General features: G+C 38.4%; 1 protein-coding gene across 2 annotated transcripts in view; it reads right to left on the bottom strand.

Annotated features, from left to right (window-relative positions):
- Positions 1 to 14,822, bottom strand: part of LOC126471432 (glucoside xylosyltransferase 1) — a 158,671-nt gene that overhangs the window by 46,660 nt on the left and 97,189 nt on the right. For both annotated transcript variants that reach the window (XM_050099591.1, XM_050099592.1), the window contains exons 3-5: positions 11,295 to 11,429; positions 11,023 to 11,215; positions 3,853 to 4,002 (exon numbers count right to left, since the gene is read on the bottom strand). In XM_050099591.1, the coding sequence (XP_049955548.1) occupies positions 3,853 to 4,002; positions 11,023 to 11,215; positions 11,295 to 11,429 (478 nt within the window). The remainder of the gene's footprint in view (positions 1 to 3,852; positions 4,003 to 11,022; positions 11,216 to 11,294; positions 11,430 to 14,822) is intronic.

Genomic DNA, 14,822 nt, shown 5'->3' with positions numbered 1-14,822 from the left:
GGGCACAGAGTCAGTTATGTTGTGAAGGGTACATGCCTCCTTGGTCGTGGTGTCGGCCATCTCATTCCCACAGATATCCGTGTGTCCTGGTACCCAGCAGAATGAGACCCCCTTCCTCTGTCTTTTCAAAGTGCAGAATGGCATCATGGATGTTCCGGACAGTTATATCTGCTGGATACATAGGCCGGATTGTCTGCAGCACACTAAGTGAGTCAGAGCATATGATGAATTTGGATCCACATTCACATTTCATCTGATCCACAGCATTAAAAACCACATAGAATTCAGTGTCAAAGATAGTAGATGCACCAGGCAGATGGAACCTAAAGACAGAGGCAAGAAAAATGACAGAACAACCAACAACATCCCCCTCCTTGGACCCATCAGTGCATATCATGGTAGAGTCCTAGTACTAATTTAAAATGGTAATAAATTTATTCTTAATAACGTAGTCTGGAGTGAACAATTTGTTGCACTCTGTCAAACCTAAAATTAATCTAGGTTTCAATAACAACCAGGGTGGAGGTTTGCACCAACCCTCCCTCTGTATGTTTGGCGGACACACTCCCAGACCCAATAAAAGCTGCTTTGCCCATATACTGACTGGTTTCGTCCCTTGTGGATGGTTGCAACAGAGTCATTCTAAAGATTCACAGATATTAATAGCTGCAGGGAAAGCCAACCAAGTCAGAAATGACTGGAGCTTGAGCGTCTGTTTAACCACAAGGAAGTGCTGCTGAGCAGCTAATGGCAGCTCCTCTGCTTCTGCACAAAAGCTCGGTATAGGGCTCATCCTATAGTCTCCTGTGGGCAATCTGATGCCCTTGGGGTGTACAGAGTCCAGCATCTTTAAATACGTTGGTCATGCCCAGCCATAGACCGTACAACCACAATCATGATGTGATTGCACAAAATCCTTAAAGAACTGCAGCAAACAGGATCTATCTGCACCCCAGTTCTTACCATTCAAGCACTTCATGATATCCAGAGCTTTAAGGGTTCTTGTTTTGAACTCGTTGAGATGTGGCAGCCAAGTAAGTTTGCTATCAAATAAGATACCTAAAAACCACACCGTCTACTTAAAATGTATAACAGTATCCCACAGCCTTAGTTCTGGAGGTGTAAAAAGAGAACAAATACATTTACAATCAACACAAACCGTTTTCTCTAGGAAGAAATTAAAACCTGTCTGAGCAGACTATTCTTCCAGTCACGTAAGTATCAACTGTAACTGATGAGAGGAAGATATGAGACTAGAAGTGGAACAGAAATTGGAAAAATCATATCAACTTGAAGCTGCCTTATGTTAAGTTTATTTTTTTAAAAGTGGCTTACCTAAAGAAACTCACTCACTATCCTCCACTTTCCTCACATGAAGAAACCATTTACATTATGAGACAGGCATTTCCAGAATTACGAGGTGTATTTTTAAGGTGAAATGTTTCCTAAACAGCCAAAATATAGTACTCTGCAAGTTTTCATAAGGGCTGACATAAACAGCACTTTAAACACATTTAGTTCCCATAAATCTCAGATTTTTCCAATTCAGGTATTCTGTTTCCCGCAATGATAACAGCAGTCTGTTAGTGTATGGTGGGTGGTAAAGTGATTCAGGTTGATTGGTAAGCATAGTTTTATGGTGTTTTACGGTTGATTAAATGTTTTCTGTACACTTTCTTTTAGTCAGTTGGCATTTATGACACCATTATAACCAACATTGCTGAAGTGTGGTTAAACTACTTACAGACAGCCTTATATACAAAACAGAGTTAAGTATTTAACACATACTGCAACACCTACGGGTTAAATGCAGCTGCTTTCTCCAGCTCAATACTTACTTTTTTTCTGGACATACAACTTCTGGCAATAATTCTCTATGTGTACACTACAAATTCAGTAATGAAATTAACAGTGTGACAACAGAACTGAAGTCAAGTTAGATATCCATAATTTTTTGGCGGGAAATATGAGTTTCCCTGATCTGTACTGATCTAGCCCATTTCATGTTTTTTCTTCCTTTTTCTTTGATTTATCATTCTGACAAGCCTTAAAAAACTTTTTTTTGTGAAGAAGGAGAATACCTACTTTTAAAGCCAACTGTTACCCTTCACTTAAAAATGGGGCTACTTCAGCCAGTGTACACAATTTTACACATTTAAGAACTTTGTCGTAATCTCTTACTGTCCACGCAGACTTTCTTTTGAAAGTGTCAGCAACCCACCAATTTCAACGAATTTTTAGCCGCTACTGTGAAACGAAAGCTGGCTGACAGAGGCCAAGATGAAAATGCATGGGACTGATTTAAAACCTTCATGAAGAGAACTAGTATCCTTGCCTCAGTGTGTGCACCAAAGTTGTTGGACCACTTGCTCTTGGCAAATATGAGTGGCAGTCAAAGTTTTAATTACCACCTCAAAAATTTTTTACTTGCAAGTACATATCTGCAGTCCTGATACTGTGCCACAGTACAACAGCATGTCACAAAAGCAACCAAAACAAAATGATACAGCCCATTGAGAAAACGAAGCAACACACAACAATTCATTTTCTCATGCTGAGGGGGTCGAAGTGTACAGCAACAATGCATCAACATGACACTATGAGTGTTATAGGCCCTTCAAGTGTAGTCAAGTAAATCTGAATGATGATGAGTGGAGTGGCACACTATTTCCCTGCAAAGAACCAGGACTCTTAATAGAAGTGGGTGCCCTGGTACTCCAAGACTGCCATACCACAATTGAGGTGACAGTGAAAAATTCAAGATCAGTTGTGGCTCAATTTTTAACATATCACACAACATTTTGAACAAAATAGAGGTCACCCCCAACTGGGTTCCACCAGTGCTCACACAGGTTCAAGAAAGTCCTCCAAATTGAGACAGCAGCAGAAATGTTGCAGCTGTGTCAGACCAATCCCTATTACCTTTTCAGCTCAGTGCTGGATAAATTGCTATGACTCCTAGACAAAGGAGAAGTCGAAATCTGGATTGACCAGTGCCAAGAAAGACCATGGCCCAATCATTATCAGACAAGTAAGATGACGAGGGTGCATTTTTTTTGTGTTTTTTTGCGGGGGAGGGGTAGCTGTCATGAAAAAGCATTACAGGAGAGCTGTCTACGGGGATGGTTTTTGCTCCATGAAGACATGCCTACTGATTCTGTACAGTACACAGACTAAGATACTGTTTCTTTGGGCTATTGAATTTTGCCTCACCTGTGAGTGAGTTTTTTCACTTTCCTCAGATGAATAAAACCTTATGAGGCAGTCATTTCTAGAATTATGAGGTAATTTTCTATGTAAACTGTTTCATGAACAGCCAAAATGCAGTCTTCCACAACTGTCGTCTCCACTAAATAATCTGTTGATGGGAAAAATCTGTTACATTGAGTGCTGATATGTAGAGGACTATCACCACTACCACAATGTTTCCCAGCTACAATTTGATTTTTTAAGGTAATAATTGAAAATTTATGATCCATAGGTTGCACCAGTACTGTCTATCAGATGTAATTTAATCTAGAACAAAACCACTGAGCAACTTACTATTGTCTTGAACCTATCTTTTAATCAAAGTTTTCTTTTAACTAAAGAAAACAAAGTACCATGAGTATTATTTCTGCAACACCAGATTCTTAAATCTTCCATGTTGCTATAGGCTTTATGAGCATTAGATCACGAGACAATAGTACACTCAAACATGTTTAGTAATATCTGTGAACAAATTTAAAATACAAAAGCTAAATACCTCCAACAAGTTTTCTCTCTCTCTCTCTCTCTCTCTCTCTCTCTCTCTCTCTCTCTCTCTCTCTTTCCAAAATATAATATATCATATCCAAAGCATGTTGTGCATACCTGGGTGAAAGTGGAATATTATGTTTATAATGTCTTGATCTCCCCATGTTATCTTCAGTTTGTATTCTTTATATATTGGTACAACATAGTCTGTCCACCGGAAAGTGCGCATCCTGGTAAGATTCATTAACATAACACCAGAGTTGACTCCTATGCAGACAAAAAACACACGTGTAATAAATTTTCAGCCTTCTAAGCAATCACTGAGCAGCAATCAATAATACTGTAGCAAACGGGATAGTGAAAATATACTGCAACTGAGAAGGAGCTTGTTAACAATAATTACAAACAAAATATTTTAAAATATTTTCAGGCTGACAGGAGACCCGCATGGAATCTATGTACAGCTAAGAACTGAAATATTTAGTGCTGGCTTGTAAGATAAGTCTTTGACACTAGTCCTTAACAAAGAAAATGACAATAGTCAGAAATACCAATGGCAGCATACCAAGCTGACACAAAGGTATGACAACAATAGTGATATGTTCAGTACTCCCAAGTTTTGTAGTTACCTGTGATTAAATTTATTGATATATAATCTTGCATAGCATAGTATCAACGAAGTTTCTGTTATCATTACAACAGTGATCATATGACAAAACAAAGCCATAACATGTGAATACAAATCAGTATTGCTGATTAAATGTGTAAATTTCACAGTTTTTTTAGTGTTATCAACACATCCTCCCTGAAACTAAAAGATGATTAACTTCATGACAATGAAGTACTGAAGAATGAAGTACTTATTATGTTGTATCAGTTTCACATATGATAAATGTTCTTCAGTAAATGTACTTTTTGTGACAGAAGTGCTTCCAATAAAATGAAGCAAGATGAGAAAGTATTACGACACTGCAATCTGAAATGTTTGTGCACTTTAATGACAACAAAGCGATACATGTCAATCTTTCCATACAGTTCAAGTCTCTTTATATGACCCTCTCTTACTTGTTAGTTTTTTCTTCACACCATTCAAGAAAGTCAATGCATTGCATAGTAATATTCCATGAAACATATTTTATTGTTGCTGTAACGTAATATTAATTTTCACACACTGGTAAATAATGGGAAAAAAATTATTAAATCTTTTCACATATTCTACAGATTTTTGTAGTTCAGCACTGATGCAATGTACGTCAACTACCACACAACCAAGAAATTATATTACGGGACTTTACGGTTTAGATGACCCACATCTAAAACAGTGTAGACTTCAAGTCAAATGACTGCAGTATCATTTTCCACCTTTGGTCACTAATTTTCAATGTCGATACTTTTGGGAACTGATTATGGTTTCTTTGTCAATAACAGGATTCTCCCAGTGTTTCACTTTTTGTAATTTTGTCACATGAAATTTCTTATAAAATATTAGTAGGTCAACAGACTAGTAAAATGAAATAAACATATTTGCAGTGTTTTATTATTAAATGTAGTTCACTGAGAAAGATTTAAAACAACTTTACACCCAGTATAAATTCCTTACAAAGTTGGCACTCTTCGGATAATTTTCACTGTAAATTTAATTGATATAACTTCTTGAAAAACAATGTCTGTTTAGCTATCCGTGTTTGTCTCAAGAGAATGACACAATGTGTGTGTTTCTGTATGCCACACAGTAAGCATTAGAGTACACAAACCTTAACACACAGCAGTTGTAATGACAGCCTAATTTTGAGATTACATCTTCTTAAGCAAGTAGCAAAGCAATGACTGTGTTGAACATTAATGAAAGGTTAACCGTATGATAGGCTACATCTCTATGCATTTTTCTGTCTTTCATGGGTTTATTTTCATCATTCTCTACTCAATTTGCACATTGATATTATTAAAAACATATTAAACTAAAATAGAAAGACTCATGGGTATCACTAGGTAACTTTTAAAAACTACCTACACTATCACAATGTCATTTATTATCGATTCTACAGTTCCAATTTCAGCAGTTCTCTTACTGATAGACATTAATTTCCCACTCAGCTGGATATAAAATTTATTTATTGAAAGTTGCATTTCTTATACTTTTGCAATAAATTTTTAATTATTGGTATCTACTGCTTACTTTGTTTCATCATTTGTTATGTTATAAAGGGGTGTGTGTGTGTGTGTGTGTGTGTGTGTGTGTGTGTTTGTTTTTCTCCACATGCCATTTCGGGGAGCATGAAATACCTCTCAGGTCATTGCTCACATTGTCCTATTAGGTGGATCGCAATGTCGGATGTTGTGCTGAAAGCTGAACCTGGCTCACTAGTTTAGTAGGCTGCCAGTCTGGTGCGACACTGAAGCGTTAGGGCAAATTCTGTGCTGGACCAGAATTGTATTGGTAGACCCCTGGGTTACCTGTTACTTCTGGCTGATGTGCTGACTTCAGTAACGGATGCTGGATTTCATTATCTTCAGCTACAGATTGGTGATCTTCTCGTGAGGCGGCAAGTGTAACACCAACACTAGGACACTCACACACAAGATGTTACTATATCATAACCAGAAAATAGAGTCTGAATGATATGAACACAATCCTACTGATTGAGTGCTCTTCAATAGTGGAGGTGGAGTATTCATGTCATCGAGGAGAGGCTCCACTATACGATGTCATTCATAGTGACCTTATCGGTTTTGCTTTTCAAGTTGTCAGTGGTCTTCAGTTCCACTATATTTGCTTAATTAATTTGTTACTGTGTCTTTACTGCTTAGTCAAAACCCTGCAAAGCAACGCTGCAACCTAACTAGTGTCTCTTACATAATGTTACGAATGCAGTCCAGTCTGCACTCTTCTAATGATTTTTTGCTGGATTTGCTCACAGTCTTGTTCAAGAGTGTTGAGGTTCCTGTCTTCCTGCCTGAGTAACAGTGTTGAAATGTTTACGATTCCCAGCTGGCGGCTGTTGATACTTCCATGTGACTGAGTAATGTCAGCTGTTCACATTTACAAAATTTTACACTTCTGTTTCTTTCATAATTTGTAGTGTAACATTCCCCTCCACTTGAATAAAATTTAGGCTGAATTTTACCTCTTTCTATCTGCTTGGTTAACTATCTTACATACTGACTACTCTGAACTGTTTGTTCCTTTAGAACATCTTACCCAAGGAAAATATTATTTTTCTAGCTTGCTGTTTTTACCTTTTACTCTAAACACTCTTACTTACTAGGATGAATCCATTCCACAGTAATGTCATGGATGGTTGTTCCCTTTCCACGATTTATGCTCTTTATGAGACAAAAGTAGACTGCATTAATAAAAACTAATATCACCATAACACTTGGAGATCTTTTGGTAATCTATACTGCTTACGATGCAGTGGTGACAACTACCTGATGGAATACAGCGATGTGCTACAAGTGTGGCTGGTAAAGGACATCCTATTAAACATAATGCTTGTTGTGGAACATTGACATCTATCTTAACCCAAATTACTTTCTTGTACCTGCTGGTAGTTAGTCATACGAAACAACTTTTAATGTAAAATGAAACAATATGGTGATAGACACCTTTTGAAGTGATGTATAAATGCAGATTGAAGTGACAAATTAAACTTTGTAGCAACAACAGGATTTGGACCCAGGTCTCAAGCTCAGTAGGCAGATGTGCTAACCACTAAGCCACCCTGGCAGAGAGGTTGGCATATCTGCCCAGTGAGCAGGAGACGTGGGTTTGAATCCAGGACCTGGTATAAATTTTCCATTTGTCACTTCAGTCTGCATATAAACTTTTAATGTACTTGCAAATAGTTTAGTTGGTACTGCCTTAGCGATAGTGTACCTTGTGACACAGAAACATCTGCAACTGTTGCACCCATCAAAAATGAATCTCCGTCGAGTTCAACAGTTCAGTGCAAACGGTTGATTCTAGCATGGTGCCTAAGCAACGAGTCTACTTCAAATATTGCAGAAAGTCCCTGCCCCACAGTTGGAAACACTTCCATTTGCTCCTGAAACCATGTGGTTCCTAACTAAATTTAAGCTGTGTTGTCCTCACTGAATCTATCTTTTTTAGCCCTATTGAGCACAATCTGTATCTCGGTATTTTCAGTCTCCACTTGTCCATAAGATCCAGGTTCACAACTGATGTTTGTGCCCCAGTATCTACTAAAAACTTATACTTCCTTTTGTTTATCCACATTATCAACAAGAATCTGTCTCTGCAGATATTTCTACAGTACTGCGATTTACTGGGAATGTTTCCCAATGGAAGGAACATTCTCCATTGGTGTTTAACTGTTTCTTTTTCGCACTGCACTTTCCCTGTTTTCTAAATTCACAATCCCAAACCTTATGCCCAAACTGTTGGCAATTATAGAATTGTGGTTGGAAACCCTGCATCTTAATGCCCCTGCTGCCCACAACCATAACATTCTTTACCAGATCTGAATATCTTCCATTCAGTATGCATCATAGCTGCACTATCCACTTCTTGCAAATTTATAGCAATATAAGCCTAATTCCTCAGGGTATCCCACTCACACTCATCATGAAAAACTTGGGTAGACCCATCTGAGAAACATGTCCAGTGTTGTATTTTCTGCTTCTGAGCAAGACTCTGCATGCACTTGGCTTGTGCGGCAGCTCTTAAGTCTGTGAATCAATTTTGCATATTCTGTCAGAAAATAATGTCACTGTTTCATTCATCTTCTGTCCTAAAATATTTAGTTTCTCCCTAAAAACCTGTGTACTGTTCAGTTTTCTATACACCTGATGCAAACCCTCTGCTAAGTCACTGAATGTGGGCAACATATTAAGCACTTCATGATACAAGATATAGATTTTTAGCCTGACCCATGATACGTAACTTGGCCATCCACGAGCAGGTTTCATCTGACCAGCTACTTAATGTGGCTAACACATCATCTTAAAACACAGTAATGTCCTCTGTTGTTTTCCTGGAGAGAAGGGGGTTATGAGATTTATGGCTGAAGGATCACCAGATGAAGGGGTGAACATTTACTACAGTTTTAACTTCGATCAAACCTGATTATAGTTGCTGTTGTGTCAATAAAGCTTGTAATTGCTGACTTAGTTGTACATTAAGTGTGTTCTGTAGTTCATTATCCTCTAACAATTTGGAAACTTATTCTATATGATCCCTTTTTAGTACTAACTGTCTGTGTATGTGACATTTTTGCGCAATTTACCTTTCTCTGTTTCAAACGAATCAAACTAGTATTACTTCTGACACTAACTCAAGTGTCACAAATGCAAAAACAAAATAATCACACCTAATTCCTACACCTAATCGTTAACCAATGACAATCTGAACAATTTTCTACCATGTGACTGTATTTTCTACATGTAGTACATATTGCTGGAACAAATGTATCAAATGGCGCACTATGTCCTGTTAAGTTTTACAAAGTGCTGGAACAAAATACCCTTGCTAAATATTACCCTTTAACTGCAACAAATCTGCCAGTTCTCTCTGTCTATATAAGGTATCTTCAAGGTCTAAGTCTTAACCTGGACATAGCAAAGAATATATTTCCTTCTTTTGAGAACACACGACAATGTCTTCTCCTTGACCCACCCTCTGTGACTTGCTGCTGGTGTTGCCCTACAACACTTACTGACACTGGGCTGAAGCACTTCCAAAACCAATTTGTTATGGTCGCCGACTGCCAGGCTGGAAACCCCTACAAGTTTTGTAAGGATGCGACAAAGGACCTGCATGGCATTGTTAGATGCAATGAAACAGTATTCAAGATTATTTCATTTATTACTCAGAATACAAATCATTGCCACAACTTGTGCAATGGTCGATGGCTATGTAAGCCAGAGAGGAATCTGCTGAATCCACCAATGGACTCTAGATTGCCGAGGATGCTGCTCCAACTCACAATGGAAGTCTACAACACCCTTGTGCGGTGGTTTGCCGTCCGCTGCCCCGTCAATAGCGCTGCAGGGGTGGTGACCACCATGGTGTGTGTGTGTGTGTGTGTGTGTGTGTGTGTGTGTGTGTGTGTGTGTGTGTGTGAGAGAGAGAGAGAGAGAGAGAGAGAGAGAGAGAGAGAGAGAGAGAGAGAGAGAGAGAGAGAGAGATCAGTGGTGGCTGCTGTGCTGACTTCAGTACTGAGTGCTAGAATTTCATTATTCATGGCTATGAATTACTGACCTTCTCATAAGGTAGCAAGCATACGACCAACATTAGAACACTCTCATACAAGATGTTACCATACCATAATCGGAAAATAGGGTACAAACAATATGAATGCCATTGATCCTACTTACTGAGTGGTCTAGGCTAGTGGGGACGGAGTATTTATGTCATTGAGGACAGGCTCTGCTCTACGATGTCATCCATAATGACCAAATCATTTCTGCTGTTCTAGAGTTGTCAACGATGTTCAGATCTGCTATGTATGTGTAACAAATTTATTACTGAGCCTTTACTGCTTAGTTAAACCCCTGCTAGGTAACATTTTGAAGGTAGTCCACTCTGCACTTTTCTAACGATTTTCTGCTTAGCTCATTTGCAGTCTCACTGAAGAATGTCGAAGTTGCTACCTTTGTGACCAAGTAACAGTATTAAAATGTTAACTCTTCTTGTATTGCACAGCTTTCGAAACTTCACCATTATTTTGTAATGGTGGCTGTTTGCACTTAGTAAATTTTACTCTCCCATTTCCTTACTAATTTTTTGTGCAACACTTCACTGACCTCCCTACCTGAGCAATAATGGAAATTGTCTAGTTAACCATGTCTAACAATTGGTTCACACAGTATTCTTTAGAGTTCAGCATTACTAATCAGTTGTTTTTATGCTTACAAGTGTGACGCTCCTGGTGCAAGTATTAAATTTCATCTTTAGAGTAACCATACTGCACAATGGAATTGACTGTACACAACTCCACTGACAAACCTAATTCGTGGAGCCACCTACAATCAGGCTTCATTTCAACTCTGTTTACTTCGAAGACTCATTCTTCACAAGAAACATGTTTATACACAATGCCTGCACTTATACACCCTGAGATGCATATCCTGGCATTCAATGTATTGTATCCCCAAGACTTTTGCCTACAAACTGCATGAACCAGTCAGACGCATGATGATATAAATTACTTGTTAATAGTAAACAAAGTTTACAGAAGATTCATATAAACAGTTCCCTGGAACTACAGATTATGAGATATCACTAGACAATTATCAAAGGCATATGAGCAACCCAAACTAACATACCTAGTTTTCCATAATATGGATGCCTGGCAAATCTGTTGTACCAGCCAGTATTTGGATCTTCATGTTCAGGAGTTAAAGCTGCTATCTGAGATGAATTCATAAGTTCAAAGTGTCTCCACACATCCTCTAATGGTCCAAGAAATAAGGTATCTGTATCCACATACAAAAGAGCATCAATGTGGCTCAGAACTGTCTGTAAATAATAAATGCAAACATTATGTATAATACTGACATCATTTTATTGAGTATTATAGTTATCTGCAGTTACTCACAGGCAGAAATAATCTTTGAGCTGCACAAGGTTTGAATAAACGTCTCCACTCACTAGTATCTCCCTTCAGGGGGAATGTGATATGGTGTAATTCATATGAAAATGAGTTATTGACCAGATTTTGCCATTCATTGAGCTGGAACAATACAGAACAGGTATTATTTAAAAAGTTCGCAATGTGATATCAAGACTCAAAAAGAAAATAAGGAAGTATGAATATAACCTGTCATTCAGAATGATATTTTCACGTCGCAGAGGAGTGCACCAACATAAAACTTCCTCGCAGATTAGAACTGTGTGCTGGACCAAGACTAGTTGTGATTTGTGCTTGGGTAACTCAGTTGGCAGAGCACTTGACTACCAATGGCTAAGGTTCCAAGTTTGAGTCTCAGTTTGATACACAGTTTTAATCTACCAGGAAGTTTCATATCAACACACACTCCACTGCAGAGTGAAAATTTCATTCTGTAAAAATTTCCCCAGGCTGTGGCTAAGCCATGTCTCCATAATATCCTTTCTTCCAGGAGTGTTAGTCTTGCAAGTTCCACAGAAGAGTTTCTGTGAGTTTGGAGGGTAGGAGATGAGGTGCTTATGGAGGCAAAGCTGTGAGAATGGGTCATGAGTTGAGCTTGGGTAGCTGAGTCAGCAGAGCATTTGCCTGTCAAAGGGGAAGGTCCCGAGTTCGTCTTGGTCCGGTACACAATTTTAATCTGCCAAGAAGTTTCATAATTGCCCTTAATACATTTTACTGTTACTAAAATGATGAGGCATCTGAAAGAATCGTGGACTCAGCAAGTAATTGAAAAACGATATAATGTAAGGCAGAAAGAGGCTGTTATAGTACTGTTCAGTTCTTCTATTGGTATGACCTTAAAAAGAAAAGGAGGGGCAGCCCAGATTCAGTGTACGCATCTCACACATGTGAAAGCTCGTCAAACTGAGATCTTACTCGTCAAAGTATATCTTCTTTTCTAATGACAAGGGTTATTTGGCAAGTAAGGTCTGATCAGTTGCGAAATGGAAACCACAGTGAAATTCAAAAATGTTTTATTCAGAACAGTTAGCTACAACCTCCAGCTACTTCTCTACATAGTCGCCACACCAAGACATTTGTTATAGTGTTGTACCAACTTTCCAATACGCTCCTCATACAAGACAGCCATCTGTGCTTCCTGCCAATTCTGTACACTGGTCTGCAGCTCATTTGCTGCAGCAAAATGTTGTCTGTTGCCTTCATTGCCCCTGCAGCGTGCGGCCAAAAATTGTCACTTAAAATGAAATGTATGACAGTTACATTATGTAGGGTTGCACAAAATCAGGCAAAATATCTCAGCAGGCACACACCATTGGCGGAAAATACTATTATCTAGGCACCTTTATGTGCTCACTGTGCACTCAGAACTGAAAAGAGCAACATGATGTTATTGACAGGCATGCTAGAGACATGCCCAACACATCTGTGCAAAGCTTCATTGGATTTTCATTGTGGTTTCCATTTTGTGATCAATCAGACATTACTTTTCGAATAAACCTCATATTTTGGCAACAGGTGTACACTGCAACCAGTTAAAACCTACAACCCAACTCCAGAAATCTTTGTCCTCTCCAATTCTTTCCACCAGCCTATTCTTCAATAATTCTGGCTTCCTTTCTCTATCCAACTATAGCAACCCAGTCATGTACCGCTATTAGGTTCCGATTCTTTTCACATGTTTTATCAATTCCTCTGTTTCCTTATGTATCTATTTCAGAATCACCAAATTTTCACTGTAGAGGTTGGCATATTTGTGTCATGTGTTATCTTTGTTTCCTTTTTAAAAAAAAATTCAAATGGCTCTGAGCATTACGCACTATGGGACTTAACGTCTGAGATCATCAGTTCCCTAGACTTAGAACTACTTAAACCTAACCAACCTAAGGACATCACACACATCCAGGGCTGAGGCAGGATTTGAACCTGTGACCGTAGCAGCAGCGCGGTTCCGGACTGAAGCGCGTAGAACTGCTCAGACACAGCGGCCGGTTGTTTCCTTCAAAGCATTACTCATTATTGTCAACAAAAGTCACATCATTTGCTGATGTTATTTTCAGTAGTGAATTCTTCCCTCAAAAACAAGTCTTAATTCTCTTTCAACTTCAGCTCACTAATCTCTCTTACATAAAATTCGGTCTATCCAACTCTCCCTTCAGAGTTTCCTGTTACTCTGTAATATTCAACCATTGTATGCTCAAATTCATAAATGACTGTGTTCATCCTCTTCACAATGATCCCTTACCAGGCAGTTCTCAACCACAAAACTGAACAGGGGAAAAGTTTAAATCTAAATCATGTCTTTGGCTGAGATCTGTCACAGACTGAGCCGTAAAAAAACTAGAGTGATACAGAAAAAGTGCTACCTTCTAAGCTCAAATGAAACAGCAGATAGGAAATTTGGAATCCATGATTATTTATTTCAAGTTTATTTACTTAACTTTGTCACATTTAGTATGTAACAAATCTCAAATTTATTATCAAAGCTTAGTTTCAAGAGAATAGTGATAACTTGGATATTTTTGTAGCTGGATCAGCTTCCAGTCTCTGGTATAAGCCTTGGCTTTTGGTTAGTAGATTAATGGCAAGTCCATTAAGCTGGTGACTCGGAAGTGATAATCTCTTGCCGTTGGGTGAGTAACCAGTTGGTGGCTAGGTGGAAGCCCTGTCCTTGAGGAAAGGTACTGTAAATAAGGGTGATGATGTCCAAATAAGTGGCTCTGGACCATATTGCCCTAACTATGAGAAAAAAATGGCTCTGATGCCTAGCTCCAAGTCCTCCATCACACATCCCCTTGTACAGAGTTTATGTGGACAAAGTCCCCCTTGCTGTCCTTTGGACTGGTTTGGTTTGGGCTGGTAGGAGGTGGAGGTCAGCAAGATCTGAATTTAATTGAGAGCCACAGGCTTCCTCCAATAACCATGGCACATAATGTGTTAGCAGGTATGAAATATGCAGATCCCAAGATAAGAAACACTTTTCATGCAAAAATATAGATAATAAAAGCTATGCTCAACAAAAAATAATAGTATTCAGTATTCAGTTTATTCACCATCGACCAATTACAGTGGAATAGGTCTGAACATTAAATATACAATTAACAATAACTTTACAGTAAAGTTTTTACATTTTAATTCCACTTCTTTTAGGAATATTCTTATATACTAATGTCAGTGATTATTTCAAAATATTCTGTTATCTTATAAAATGGGTGTTTGAGTAACCAGTCATAAATCTTACATTTGAAAATATTACTGGCCAGTGACCAAGCAGATGCTGAAAGTTTATTGAAGAGTTTTAAACTCATTTTTTTTGTGAGCGTTTGCAGTCTTTGTGAGTCTGTGTCTTGGTATGTCGAGGTCCAGTTTGCCTCTGGTGTTGTGGGGATGTATGTTCTCTCTGCTCTCGAATTCATTTAAGTTGCTTTTGTCATAAAGCAGTGCTGTGTAGATGTATGGATTCACAACAGTTAATATCATGTGCTTGATAAAGAGGGG

Source organism: Schistocerca serialis, chromosome 3 (genome assembly GCF_023864345.2).
Source record: "Schistocerca serialis cubense isolate TAMUIC-IGC-003099 chromosome 3, iqSchSeri2.2, whole genome shotgun sequence".
Classification (NCBI taxonomy): Eukaryota; Metazoa; Arthropoda; class Insecta; order Orthoptera; family Acrididae; genus Schistocerca; species Schistocerca serialis.
The sequence above is the reverse complement of the archived record's forward strand: the minus strand, read 5'-3'. Positions and strand labels throughout refer to the sequence as shown.